Raw genomic sequence first — 14,418 nt, 5'->3', positions numbered from 1 at the left:
GTCAGAAGTAATGAATGCAGTTTAATATTTTCAGAATAGCTACTGAACAAACACAGCCAAGCACGTTGTCAAAAGCATTTGGCTCTCATCCATGGCTATAGCTCCTGGGATCTGGAAGAATAACTCAAATATATGTGCCAACATTCTCCAGGTACTTCTTTTAAATATTAAAAACAAACTGTAGCAAGCATTTTTATTTGGTTGGTGAACCTAGAAACGGTTGAGCTCCTGTTTGCCACTGATGAGTTGTCTAAACTAAGATAAAAACAATTAGTCCATAAGTAAAATTCCTTTGGAAAGTGAATATTACTTAAGAATAAACACTACTTAAATATGAATGTCTTTAGTAGAAGGCATTTAAAACAAATAAGAAAAACAATGAAACAATGACACATTATTCTACTTTCTTAACAAGGGTATTTTACCTCTTTCTGAACGTCCATAGCGCCATTAGTCTACAAAACAGTTGCTACATCGTGATAGACTCCGATTCAGTCATAGAGTGGGACTCAGAATGCCTGCCTGGTATGCAGACCTATATAGGTTCTTCTCTCCTTTCTCCTGTGCTGAACGACCCAGGAGAAGGCTATGTCTACTTCTATTTCCTGGAGTCAGACGTCACAACCCATGACTGCTTTTGATCCAAGTGGGCTCCGGTCTGCTCATTTATTGCAGGTGAATGGCTGAGGATGCCTTCCTATTTTCAATGAAAACTGAAATGACAGGCTCTGTGATATCTGCTTTTCCATTAGAAGCCATTTTTATTCCTTTCCAGACTCACGGCTATGTTCCACAGGGTAATGTTGCTGAAAATCTGACTTGCCGATGAGAGAAAATTTCCTCTAGTGACTTGTCATATTTTCAAAAGAAAACCCTCACAGAAAAGAACACAAGAAAACTGTGACTCTACTAAAACAAAAATCATTATGGGTCTTGAAACCTTTGTAAGTTCAAATGTAACATATAACTGTCTAAAATGAATGCCAAAACATAAATTCCATTGATAAAATAATGTCTTTTTTTTTTTGCTGTTAAGAAATTGTAAGACATGTAAAATTGCACTACACACAGAGGTGGCATAAAATAATCTTTGAGGTTTTTAAACAATTCAATTTGAGGTTTTTAAACAATTCAATTATCTTGAAATATTACATACAATACCTGTTACTGAATACGTTAAGCCTTTCATAGGTCATTGCTATTTCAACAGAAGCCCTGTGTAAATTTTTTAACAGATTACAGAAGAATTCTTTGGGTTCTTCAATCATCACCTTCTAATTTTTAACGTATAAAACAAATGCTATACATTCTTTGGTTCCATCATTTTTGACATGTTGCCTCACTCCACGCTTCAGCACGATGTGCTGCTGGTTTGGGGTTAAGCCTATCAGCACTCTCAATGGACAGACCTCCTCAGGGAAACACAGCCCTCTGGCTGCTTAATGGACACGAAGAGGATCCCAAGCAGCTGCTCACACTAACACTGCAACCATTTAGCAATGTACCCATCCATAAGGCAAAACATGTATCACAGTAAGAAACCAACAAATTGGGGTCAGCATTCTGGTGCAGGGAGGTAAGCTACCGCCTATGCTGCCAACCCAGGGGAACGCTGACATGAGTCTTCCCTCCCGGCCTATTGCTGATCGCTCTGGGAAGCAAGCCACCCACATCGTAGAGTCAGATGAAGTTCCGGACTCCTAGTTTCAGCCTGGCCCAGCCTCAGCTGTTACAGCCATTTGGGGAGTGAACAAGGGCATGGAAGATCTCTTTCTGTCTCTCCTTCTATCAAATAAAAAAAAAAATCAGTAAAGTAATGGGAAGTTCAGTTTTTTCTTTGGTTCTGATCATTTTTATTTCATAAGGAAAGCAAGTTTGTTAACTCTGGGGCAGGCATCAGGTGCAATACTTCAGACAATCCATGGGACATCCACACCCTGTATCAGAGTGTTGTGTTCAAGACTTTCCAACTCAGCTTCTTACTAATGCATGCCTGGGGAGCCAGCAGGTGATGGGCAGGTGTCAGCCATCCATTTGGGAGATCTGGATGGCCTTCTGGTTCTTAGCCTTAGCTTGGCCCAATCCCAGCAGTATTGCAGGCACTTGCGGAGGGAATCACTGGATGGCAAACTTTTGCCTATCTCTCTCTTTCAAATAAATGAAAATAAACAATAAAAAATTTTAAAAGAGATCAAATTGTACAAGAATAATGCATATAGAACTTACAATTATTACTGAGAAGTTTGTCATTTCTTAACTATACCCATATTGCACTTTTTCTAAAAGCAATTACCACTACATAGAGAATAAATACGATTTTATGACTCATCTACCTTTTTAGCACCATTATTTATTTAACAGGAGACCACAGGAAGCCCAAGTACATTTTTACCTAATGGATTTTTGCTAGTGTTTATTTTATTATGCATAGTCCGTTGAAAGTCTACATTTCAACCACAAAAAAGCTAAACTTCCTTGGAGTTAAATGACAGAAATAAGCCATATAAGGTCCTGGTCTGTTTCACTGGCTGTCCTTCCAAAAAATAAGGATCAGCGATTAAAAAGACAAAACTGAGAGCCTTTACATTAAAACAAAAACACATGAGAAAACCACCTAAAATCCTTGAGACACCTTAATAAAACAGCCAGTCTTGAAGTGATCTTCAGTCTGGGATACATACACTGGAAATCATGTCTGTGTTAAAACCACTTAGCAAATTTCCTTACCTCCAGTCTCTTCCCAATAAATATGTCTTGCCCCAAGTCAAAAAGTCATCACTCTAGAAAAAATCAGAGTTTTATTGTTTTGCTTCATAGCCTCCCACAGCTTCAAAGCTATGCTCTGCACAAAGAACAAACCTACACACTTCATTTACAACCAAATCCTTCAATGTGTCATCCAAACAACGCTTTAACATTATCTCTGACTAAACTACTCAATTCTCTATTTGATTGTCCTGCAAAACCAGCTTTATCAAACCATGGACATCAAGGGTATATTTTCCCTCTCCTGAATAGCTTTCCAAATCTTTTAATTACCAACTCAAACATCACTTCCCTTTGAATCTCATCAAACATCTCCCAAGTGTCTCCAGTTGGTATTTGCTGAAGCATGCACCTTAGGCTTTCTGTTTCACTTCCCTGTTGGCACAGACTGGGATGTCACACAGAAACTTAAAAGGGGCCAAACACACTGAGAGATGAGTAATTTCTTAAAATTTGGAAAACAGATAGGATCATTACAATTCTAAATCCTGTTTGAGAAGGATCCCTGGAGGAAGCACGCCAGTGATCACAGCACTCCTGTGTGTCTGCTTGTTTGTTTCTGCCAGGAGAAGTGGAGACCTAAGTAACTGGGAGATGCCCAGATGTGACGCACCAGTGATGGAGTGAGCCTACCTTTGCTTCTGCCGCATGGGTTGTTGTCGCATAGTCATGTACTGCATATCTTCTTGCAGACAATTAAGAGGGGAATCCGGCTTGACACGAATCCCATAGTAATGGTACTTGGAGTTTCCTCTTCATAAAATGAAAACGGACATTGCAAACACACACACACACACACAGAGAGACAAGTATTAATCACACAATACAGTCATGTAATTTTGTATCTCAAAAATTCAGTATGTGAGGCATACTGATGTTATCTACTTATGACTTTACTTTTACTGAAAATATTTCAAAAAGCAAAGTAAGACCTCGGCTCGATCGGCTGAAAGACCTAAGAGAAGTATTTTCTTACAAAATGTTCAGTGAAACACTAAACAGGAAGAGGCATTTGGTCAGTCAGGATCCTTTTTGGTAGTTTATGGGTTCAATTCCAAGCTCTGCTCTCTATATTCCAGCTTCCTCTAATGCACACTCAAGAGGTGGCAGTCCCAGGGCTCACAGTTGGAGAACTATTCTAAATTTATGACTCCTGGACCTACTGCAGTAGCATAATGGCTAAAGTCTTAGCCTTATACATGCCAGGATTTCATATAGGCACAGGTTTGTTTCTCAGCAGCTCTACTTCCCATCCAGCTCTCTGCTTGTAGCCTGCGAAATCAGCAGTGGATGGCCCAAAGCCTCGGGACCCTGCAACCACACAGGAGACCAGGAGGAGGTTCCTGGCTCTTGGCTTCAGACTGGCTCAGCTCTGGCCATTGTAGCCATTCAGGGAGCGAATCAGCGGATGAAAGATTTTTCTGTCTCTCCCTCTCTCTATGAATCTGCCTTTCCAATAAAGATAACTAAATCTTAAAACAAAAAAGTGAACATTTTGTTTACTTTGGTTCAAAGCTTTACAAAGGTCTGGTTCTGGTTTGAGTGATTTCAGCAGAAAATCTTATTGTTGGTTACTAATAGCCTGCATATAATTCACTTAAAAAAAAAGAATCATCAGGATTTTGTTAACATTGAATGATAATTCGCATTCTATTCTAAGTGGGAAGCTTAGAAAGTAAAGGCTTAAATAGTTTTCAAGACAGAAACAATCTCTGGAAACACATCCCTGTCGTTGCCAATATTTCCTTCAAGTTGTATCTTCATAATATTTGCCTTGTTTATTCCCCCAACCCTCCCTCTGCACCTACTCTCTCCTGGTTTGCAAAGGCTTTGCTTTCTCACTATTACTGCAAGTACTACACAGGATTTTGGAAGGGACAGGAGACAGAAGAGCTACACAGTGAGTGCGAGTGGGGTGGGCAAAGCAGGGGCATTAGAAACAAAAGCTGCAATAGTGAAAATGTCCTTAGAGTATAGATTCTCCTCATTCAGAAACCCAACAGCTCCAATTCCGGCCCTTTCTGTTATAAAGATATGTTTCGTGATTTAAATGGAGCCTCAGAATAGAGCCCAGTGAAATCTCCTTCAGTGACAAAGAAAGCACATGCAGCTATTAGAATGCTGAAGAAAGCCCAGAGTTTCAAAATATTGGCTCTGTAGGTGTGATCACTGAGCCATCAGCAAGGAGATAGCAGGTTAGATCCTCAAATAATGATTTTAGTGGTTTGGGGGAAAAATACTAGAGAAACATAAAGCTTTTTTTTCCCCTAGAAAATGAGTTCCTTTAGTCTCAATGAGCAATATGTTCTTCAGTTTAAAAAACACCCTGTGGAAGCACACAGGGAAGCTATCGAGGAGAGAACTAAGTCTCCAGCAGTGTGAAAGCCGGACGGTCACTTAAAATGCAACAGAAAGGGGCACTCAGACTCTCTGTACACATTAGCCTGGTGGAGCTCCTGCAGCAGATGCAGTGATGGATTTTAGGGCAGGCTACACTGAGGTATGCTGCCTCTGGCATCGGAGGCAGCAGCAGGAGCAGGGCCGGGAGACTGGAAGCTTTCCCTTGCTTCTTGCCTCTGAATCAGTGTCATCCGACGTTGTCCTCAGCCCTGGTCCTGGAGGAGAGGAATGTTTGCACCTCTGCAGACCCAGGGGAGAAGGGGAGCCAAGGGGCATGGTACGACTCTGCCAGGTCACTGCCCTCAGAGCACACCCCTCACGCACAGCCTTCTGCACAGGCCCTGGCATAAAACATAATACAGTGTTCTCTGCTACTCTGGGTCTTCGGTTGTGAAAGCTCTAGTCACAGAGAACCTCCATTAAATGGATTTATAGGCCTTTCTTTTTTTTTCAGCATCTGCTTTTTATTTATTTTTATTACAAAGTCAGAGATACAGAGAGGAGGAGAGACAGAGAGGAAGATCTTCTGTCTGATGATTTACTTCCCAAGTGGCCAAAACGTCAACAGCTGAGGGGATCTGAAGCCAGGAGCCTGGAACTTCTTCAGGGTCTCACAGGTGATGCAGGGTCCCAAGGCTTTGGACTGTCCTCGACTGCTTTCCCAGGCCACAAGCAGGGAGCTGGATGAGAAGTGGAGCAGCTCAGATACGAACTGGCACCCATATGGGATCCTGGAGCATCCAAGGTGAGGAATTTAGCTGCTAGGCTACGGCGCCAAGCCTGAGCATGTCTTTGCTACAGGCAAAAGGATCAATATTTTCTCACTTAGAACATCAACTTAGCTTTTTATTATAAAATTATAATGAATTAATGACTGTGGCTCTGTTTATTAAGATTGAAATATTTTCACCAAAATATCTGAAAGTTGTGATTTATAACTAGAGGTGTGTCACTGAAGAAGATTACAGGGTAGCAGCCCTATCCTAATGTTTTATATGATTTCTATAGTATTTAGAATATCACAAACATTCATATCTTTCTGCCCAATCCAAAATATTTGTTACAATTTGTAAAAATTATGAAAAGACAAAACGAGTGTTATATTCTTTTCGTCACATTTTGCTGATTAAGAACACTCCTTTAGGGCCCGGCACAGTAACTTAGTGGCTAAGGTTCTTACCTTGCATGCACCAGGATCCCATATGGGCGCCGGTTCTAATCCCGGCAGCCCCACTTCCCATCCAGCTCCCTGCTTGTGGCCTGGGAAAGCAGGAGAGGACGGCCCAGAGCCTTGGAACCCTGCACCCGTGTGGGAGACCTGGAAGAGGTTCCAGGTTCCCGGCTTTGGATCAGTACCACACCGGCCGTTGCGGTCACTTGGGGAGTGAATCATCGGACGGAAGATCTTCCTCTCTGTCTCTCCTCCTCTCTGTATCTCTGACTTTGTAATAAAAATAAATCTTTAAAAAAAAAAGAATATTAAAAAGAGAAGGGGATAATAAGAAATAAAATGAGAATAAAGCACCACAAAGGACTGTAAGGGTTTTGTAAGCTTTCCAAAGGACTTTTAATGGGTCTCACAACAACAACAAAAGTCCTAGGTAAATTCCACAGTAACAGGTTGCTCTCCCAAGTTCTGAAGTTTCGCCCACTTGGTGTTGAGGACAACTTGTCCTTCTAATTTGGCAGCATTCAATCAATAGTGAACTTTCCTTCTAAGAGCTTTTACAAATTGAGCACATCTTATATTATTTGAAGACCACTACTTTGCTTACATCATCTACTGAGCTGCTGCAATTTGAAAAAGAATGGTTTGCTTTCTCTACCAACCTAGTGCCCAATCTTCTGGTCCGAAGCCCCATAAAAATAGACCTTATCAGTTTTCCGAAAGACGCAGCGTTGACCGGGTCAGGTTTGTGTTCCTGACAGTGTCGAAGGTAGTGGTTGTACAAGGTGCTTCTGGGAAGGCTCACTCCTTCGGCTGTCTCATAATTGTCCAGCAGCCACTGGAGCTGGTAGGGAGAAGACATTCAATAGAGAGACCATTTAAAATGCCACGGTACACAGAAAGACTTGCAAGTTCTTCATCATGTCTTAGAATGGTTTACACTGGTGTCACAGAGGTGCCAGTGTGGTCAGCCTTTCAGAGTCTCAGAACACTGACAACAGATGAACATCACTTATGAGCTCGGTCAATATCCATTTACTCAGCTATGTAAGCACATGTACAGATATACTAATTCACCCCGCAGTGATGGCAATTTTGGAGACAAACACGTCATAGGAGAATTCAAATCATATCAATAACTGGTCCTAACTATAATGAAACAAGTTACCAAGCCTAACAGCATGGCACACACCGTGTCTCTACCGTTGCTCTATCATAATATTTGAAAGCAGGTTGCCATGTACTAGTTTTCATATTAAAGTTATGTTCATTTTTCCAGATGTCTAATTTACCTACCCAAAAATAACCACTATGTTTCACCATAACAGTAATATCTACTGAGACAGGTTATTTTTTTGCATAAGCAAAAAGGACAAAATTTTGTCATTTCTCTCCCAGCAGGAAAGACACTCACCAGATATTGGCAAATCATTCACATGTAATGAAAAAGATTCATTTGGTAGCATTATTTGACTTTTTCTACCTCGAAGTCACATTATTTTTTGCACAATTTTGGAAGGCAAAATGAAATTATATTGATAATATTTTCTCAGCCTGTGGCTCATTTTAAAGTTTTGTGCTGTGCAATTTAAAAAAAAACCCTATAAAATACAAAATGTGCAAGAAATTCACAGAAAATCAAGACCAAGAATTTTGAAATTGTGAGCAAAGTTTACCTGTTATCTCTTTACCAAAGGAAAATTGAAAATACTTAGGTGATTTTTCCTAAGGTGACAACTATCTCAACTTTTAAGTCAGATATAAAGTTTAGATTTCCCAATTTATTCCAAAGAACAGTGCTACAAAGAATACTTAACTTTATGTCTCAACAAAATTTCCACCACATAAATGGGAAATATGTTAAAGAACTAAAATTTAACTTACTTCAAATTAAATAAATAAAAATTAGGTAAGCCACGTAATTTGATCAGTAAGAATCAAGTATGAATCGAGCAATAGGTGAGACATCTCACATTTCCAAGATGGATGAGAGCTCCCTCACAGTCACCAACAATTGCAATCAAATGTTAAAAACGATTCCCCCTTAAAAGCTATCCAATAAGATTAGAGTATTTCTCCATTTTTCCACATACCTTAAAATTTGTGATCAAACTATTTATACAATGCTTATATAATTAAATTTTTGGCTTTAAATCCATATTAATTTGGGGAGGACAAAATATAGCTACTAACCTAACAGGAAGAGTTCAGTACTCTCTTACTCAAAAATCAGTCAGAAAGCTTTTAATTCCTCCACAGAAGTTACATGGATGATAACATGTACACTTAAATACATAAATTACTTCTGTAACATATACAACCTACCATAATACTTCTTTAAAAATGATACAATGCCAGTTTCATTTTTATAATGATAGAAAAGTGTTACATGTTAATACTAATTATTAATACGAATTATCCATGGTCTTGTTATTAAAAGTTTTCCAAAGTTATTTAATTCAGGACATTCTAAATTATATGTAAAATAGGGGCCATTTTCATTTTTATAATGATAGAAAAATGTTACATGTTAATAATTATTAATACAAATTATCCATGGTCTTGTTATTAAAAGTTTTCCAAAGTTATTTAATTCAGGATATTCTAGATTATTTGTAAAATAGGGTCACTGAATATATTCATGCAGTGTGAAAGAGGAGGTAAAATGAGTGGGAAATTAAATAGCTGACGGTCAAGTTAGTATTCCGCCCACAACCAAGGGTTAGCACTTGTCTCCAAGCACGGGAGGCAGCCTGTGACTGTACAAGTTCCCTGAGCCCCTGCTACCCACATAACAGAGCAGGATTGAGTTTCTGCCTCCCACTTTTGCCCTGGCTCGGCCTCAGCTGTTGTTGGGCATTTGAAGGATGGAAGATCTTTCTGTCTCTGTATCTGTCTTCTTCTGCTTTACAAATAAATAAAGACGATTTTCACAGCAGCAACATGAATTGGATTGTTGCATTCCACCCCATGCCTCAGGAAGGTGAATGAGATTTGGAAGCATGTGAGTGCCATGACTGCAGCCACAGTGAACCGTGGTACACGAAAGTGTGGGCCCTTGTGCGACACATAGACCCCGGACAGAGCAAAGACTGACGGTCTTCTACCAGCATTCTCAGCACAGTAAAGAAAGAACAGGGGTCCTTAATAGGAAGGACTCAACTGGAGACGCCTGAGGAAGAGAATCACTTAAAAATGGATTGTACATGTGTTTCAGAAGGTAGTAACTTTTTTTTAACACTTATTTACATTACTTGAAAGAGTTAAAAAGAGAGAGAGAGGGAGAGACAGAGAAAGAGAGAGACAGACAGAATCCTTTATCCGCTGATTCACTGCCTAAATAGCCCCAATGGCCAGAGCTGGGCCGGTCCAAAACTGGGACTAAGGAGTTTGCTTCAGGTCTCGCACATGAATGCAGAGGCCCAAGGCCTTGGGGTGTCCTATGCTGCTTTCTCGGGCCCTTACGAAGGAACTGGATTGGAAGTGGAGCAGCCAGTACAACTCAGGCTGCCAGGGCAGCAAGTGGAGGATTAGTCACATATGCCATTGCCCAGGTCCGTACAAAGCAATAACTTTAAAAGGTGAGCTAATAAGTTCCTATCTCTACAACAAAGGAACACAAAATAAATGCAATTAAAATGACAAACACGTTCATAAGTGCATCCATGTATTCTCACAAAAGAATACATACTGTAAAAGGCATAACGGTATAAAGTTCTTAAAAACTGAAAAAAATATATACTCTTTGCTATAAATGAACACATTACATGTAGGACACCTAAGTTTTAAGGATTATTTTTCCTTTTTTGCAGAAATGAACAGAATCAATTGTATAACATGAGCTCTGTAACTAGAACATTTATTACAAAAGTGACTCAACAGAAACACTTTTAAAGATATAAAGTAGATGAAAATTACTGAATTAAAAAGTTACACATAAAATTTCTGTAGATGGCCTTGATAGTGTAGTCTTCTTTTTTTTTAAACTTTTTTTATATATATTTTTATTAATTATTATAGTGTAGTCTTCTTGAAACAATTACTGAAAAGTAGAAATACCTAAAATGAGCAGTTATTTCTCCAGATTATAGAAATCATCATGTAGCTCAAACTTTAAATTGGAAAAGTAAAATAATATATAAAGTACTGCCCCGAATGGGTTTTTATATCACTAGTATAATTATAAAAGTTCAAAATAAAATATTTTAGTTCAATGATATACTGATGTGTTTCTGTGTTCAAATGTGTACACATATCTGTCTATAAATACATCAGAATTATCTTAGGCAAAGTAGACTCTATATAAACAGTAAGATAATTCTAGCAAGACTTGGCATATACTGCTTAGAAACCTAAATCAGCAAGTCAGAAGGCAAGGATCCTCTACGCCCAGAGCATCCTGCTAACTTGCGTTCTGTGAGGCTCTGGATGATGACTCAGGCAGAGAGGTTTGGAGAACGCTCTTGCCTTTGAAGTAAAAGGAAACAGAACAATTGTAGAGCAGAACTGACTAGGAGAAGTACTAGGAGAAGTACTCAGAAGGGTTGACTAGCTGTTAAAGACTACTTAACTGAAAGATAATCATCAACACTAAAAGAATTGTCAACTTTCACCTTCAAAGAGAGGACTGGAGGGTACAGATTTCCCATAATTGAAGGGCAGACTCCAGTTCCTGAAAGGTTAACAGGTGTTCGCAGCGAAGAGAGCAGCGGCGGTGGCGAAAAGTAGCGGCTTTGGTGGCAGCGGTTAAGGAAATCCACAGGTGTTCTGAAGCCCTTCAGGCCAGGAATCTTGCGCTTAGATGCTGAGGATGGCGCTAAAACGCAGCCAGAAGGAGCTGCTTGAATTGACCCGTGACCCTCCGGCTCAGTGCTCGGCAGGGCCAGTGGCTGACTACCTTTTCCACTGGCAAGCTACCATCATGGGGCCAGACGACAGCCCCTACCAGGAAGGCGTGTTCTTCCTGAAGATCCAGTTTCCTTCCGATTATCCTTTCAAGCCACCTAAGGTGGCGTTTACTACTCGAGTTTACCACCCAAATATTAATCAGAATGGAACCATTTGTCTGGATATACTTAAGTCCGAGAGTGGTCGCCAGCACTGACCATTTCTAAAGTATTACTTTCCATCTGCTCAATGCTATGCGACCCCAACCCAGACGATCCTCTGGTTCCAGAAATTGCGAAGATCTACCAGAAGGACAGAATGAAGTATGATCGCATAGCTCGAGAGTGGACGCAGAAATACGCTATGTAATTTTGAAATAAATAAACCGTCCATCGGCTTATTAATAAAGACAAAAAAAAAAGAAACCTAAATCATATTAATATTCCTGCTGAGTATTTCAGAGAAATAAAAGTTTTCCCTAGCCTAGCAGTACTACGAAAGGGCTGAACAAGGTACCACATCTGGGCTGTTTTGTAACCTGGTCATTGTTCTCACACAGCCTACATTCCTTTAACTTCATCTCAAATAAGTTTCTTAAAACTGAGTTGGTGGGGGGCCCGGCGGCGTGGCCTAGCGGCTAAAGTCCTCGCCTTGAAAGCCCCGGGATCCCATATGGGCGCCGGTTCTAATCCCGGCAGCTCCACTTCCCATCCAGCTCCCTGCTTGTGGCCTGGGAGGGCAGTCGAGGACGGCCCAATGCATTGGGACCCTGCACCCGCGTGGGAGACCCGGAAGAGGTTCCAGGTTCCCGGCTTCGGATCGGCGCGCACCGGCCTGTTGCGGCTCACTTGGGGAGTGAATCATCGGACGGAAGATCTTCCTCTCTGTCTCTCCTCCTCTGTGTATATCTGACTGTAATAAAATGAATAAATCTTAAAAAAAAAAAAAACTGAGTTGGTGGAGACACGTGTCTCTATAGACCAACCACAAACACACGAAACCACTGGTTGGCTTTGCAAACTTGCACAAGAACAGGTATTTGACAGCTGTGACTCCAGCTGCGGCAAGGCTGCTTTCTACCTTCTGCTCTGTCTGCAGGAGCAATGTTCTTCCTTGCCAGAGGATTGGAGAGCACTGGGAAGGAGCAAAGTGAAGTGCAGCGAAACAGCCTGGGAGGGATGGAAGGGATATTTTGTCGCAACACAGCTGGTCCCAGGCAGGAAGCCCGCCCAACGCCACACCAACCAGAGATAGAGCTTCTAATAACACAGTAAATGCTCACACTGTCTTAAGGGCTATGATACAAGGCTTTACAATTTAACCAGGTAATAACATTTACTTTAACTTCTAGTTTTCAACACGTCGATAAAATTTTAGTCCAAATAATTGTTAGAAAGCAGTTCTTTCACAGTAGGAGAAACCTGACAGTTACGTTTCTGGGTGTGAAGAAGTGTGATTAATCCTTGTTCATGCAAGGTAAGTTGGTGCCTGTTTCAAGAGGTATCACTTCAACCAGTTTTGTCTACAATAAAAGGTATTTCAGTATCAGACTACAACACTCTTAACTTCAATAGTTTAGAGCTAAACTATCAGTTTATCTTTTACTCCTTTATAAAATCTCTTGTGGGGCCAGTGTTGTAAGCAATTTAAGCTGCTGCCTGTAGCACCAGCAGCTCTTGTGGGCACAGGCCTCATGCCCACCTGCTCCACTTGCAATCCAGCTCCTTGCTGTTACACTTGGAGAAGTGGTGGAGAATTGTCCAAGAGCTTGGCCCCAGCACCTAAGACCAGGAAGAAGCTCTGGCTCGGCATGGCCCGGCCCCAGGCCATGTGGGGAGTGAACTAGAAAGCTTTCTTCCTCTATTTCTGTCACTCTCTCTCTTTCTGAAACCCTGTAGCTGTTGGCTTACATTTATCCATCAAAAAACTCATATAAAAATACCATGGGAACTTTAAACTGTATCTGCAAAATCTGAGTATTCTACTGATGAACTAACCTAAATTCATCTGATGGTAGAAGCCAAAATAATCACACCTTTCAATGTATGCATTTAATCCATTTTAAATAGGATGCGTTAAGAAAAATAAATAGTTGCTATTTTTCTCAAACAAACATACTGATTGACAAATAAAAAAATAAATATAGCATCACTCAATTCACATCTAAATGTAAGATCTGGCATTTTTTTTTCCCAAATGGGTTCTTATCAATGAGGATTTATTTTAAGTTCAGTTCACTGATAATATGAATCTTGAAAGTCCTTAGTTCTGTAATAATTTAAACATAACTTATATTTAAAATGCCACAAAATCAAGGGAAGGCAAATGAAAAAGAAGGTTTGCTTTCAGTTGAATATATTTCAAATTAAAACTGCAAAAAAATTTTTACCAGATTTCGAAAATGTATAAGATAAACACTAATTCTTTTTATATGCTTAAGACAGCATTTTAAAAAATAACATTATATGAAAAAGAGAACAAGAAATTTAACATTTTGAATTTTAAAGGTATAAAATAAACCAACTTGCATACATTACCATGAAATATTGATTTAATCACAATGGAGAAAAAAATACATAAAACAATTCTGCAATGATAAATATCCTAAACATCATTTACCCAGCACTTTCACATAAGAAAATGTTAAAAATAAAAATAATTTCATTTAAAAGCGTATTTAACTTATAGACAGAATTCTGGAAAATCAAACCGAAAGTACTGTTCTAAAACATGAGGTCACTTCATAAAGTTCATGGAAAAGGAATAGCATGAAAAACCATGTATTAATTTAAAAAGTTTTTGCACACATATATACATATATTTCAATTCCAGCTTCCATGAACTTTCTGAAATGTTCATAAAAAAGGTGAGGATGTCATCGTTGGCTAGAATCTAAAAAAAAAGAAATTGAGCTGAAGCAACAAACAAACAAACAAACAAACAAACAAATCCTGCCTGTTGTTAAACTGAAGGTTGCATGTGGGGAAATAAAAGTAACCACCTATTTTTCCATCAACTGGTGAGCCAGGAAGGAACCTTGTTCAACAATTCACACCGACAGCTATTGAGGCACACTAGAAATCAATGGCAAGAACACAATGTATGCACAAATCCACGTGGAGATGCATATGCTACTGACAAAGACATTCTAACATAGTCAATCTAAGAGAAGCTCTGTTCCATCCGATTGTTTCTTA

General features: G+C 39.7%; 1 protein-coding gene and 1 pseudogene across 1 annotated transcript in view; one reads left to right on the top strand and one right to left on the bottom strand.

Moving 5' to 3' along the window:
• Positions 1 to 14,418, bottom strand: part of LOC131478434 (transcription factor RFX3-like) — a 116,318-nt gene that overhangs the window by 21,691 nt on the left and 80,209 nt on the right. Inside the window, 2 exon segments of the mRNA XM_058657693.1 lie at positions 3,400 to 3,519; positions 6,997 to 7,178. Of these exon segments, the coding sequence (XP_058513676.1) occupies positions 3,400 to 3,519; positions 6,997 to 7,178 (302 nt within the window).
• LOC131478450 (ubiquitin-conjugating enzyme E2 D2-like) lies at positions 10,913 to 11,590 on the top strand (annotated as a pseudogene).

This window comes from Ochotona princeps, chromosome 33, assembly GCF_030435755.1.
Source record: "Ochotona princeps isolate mOchPri1 chromosome 33, mOchPri1.hap1, whole genome shotgun sequence".
In the NCBI taxonomy this organism is placed as follows: Eukaryota; Metazoa; Chordata; class Mammalia; order Lagomorpha; family Ochotonidae; genus Ochotona; species Ochotona princeps.
Note: the sequence above shows the minus strand (reverse complement) of the source record. Positions and strands in the feature narration are given on the sequence as shown.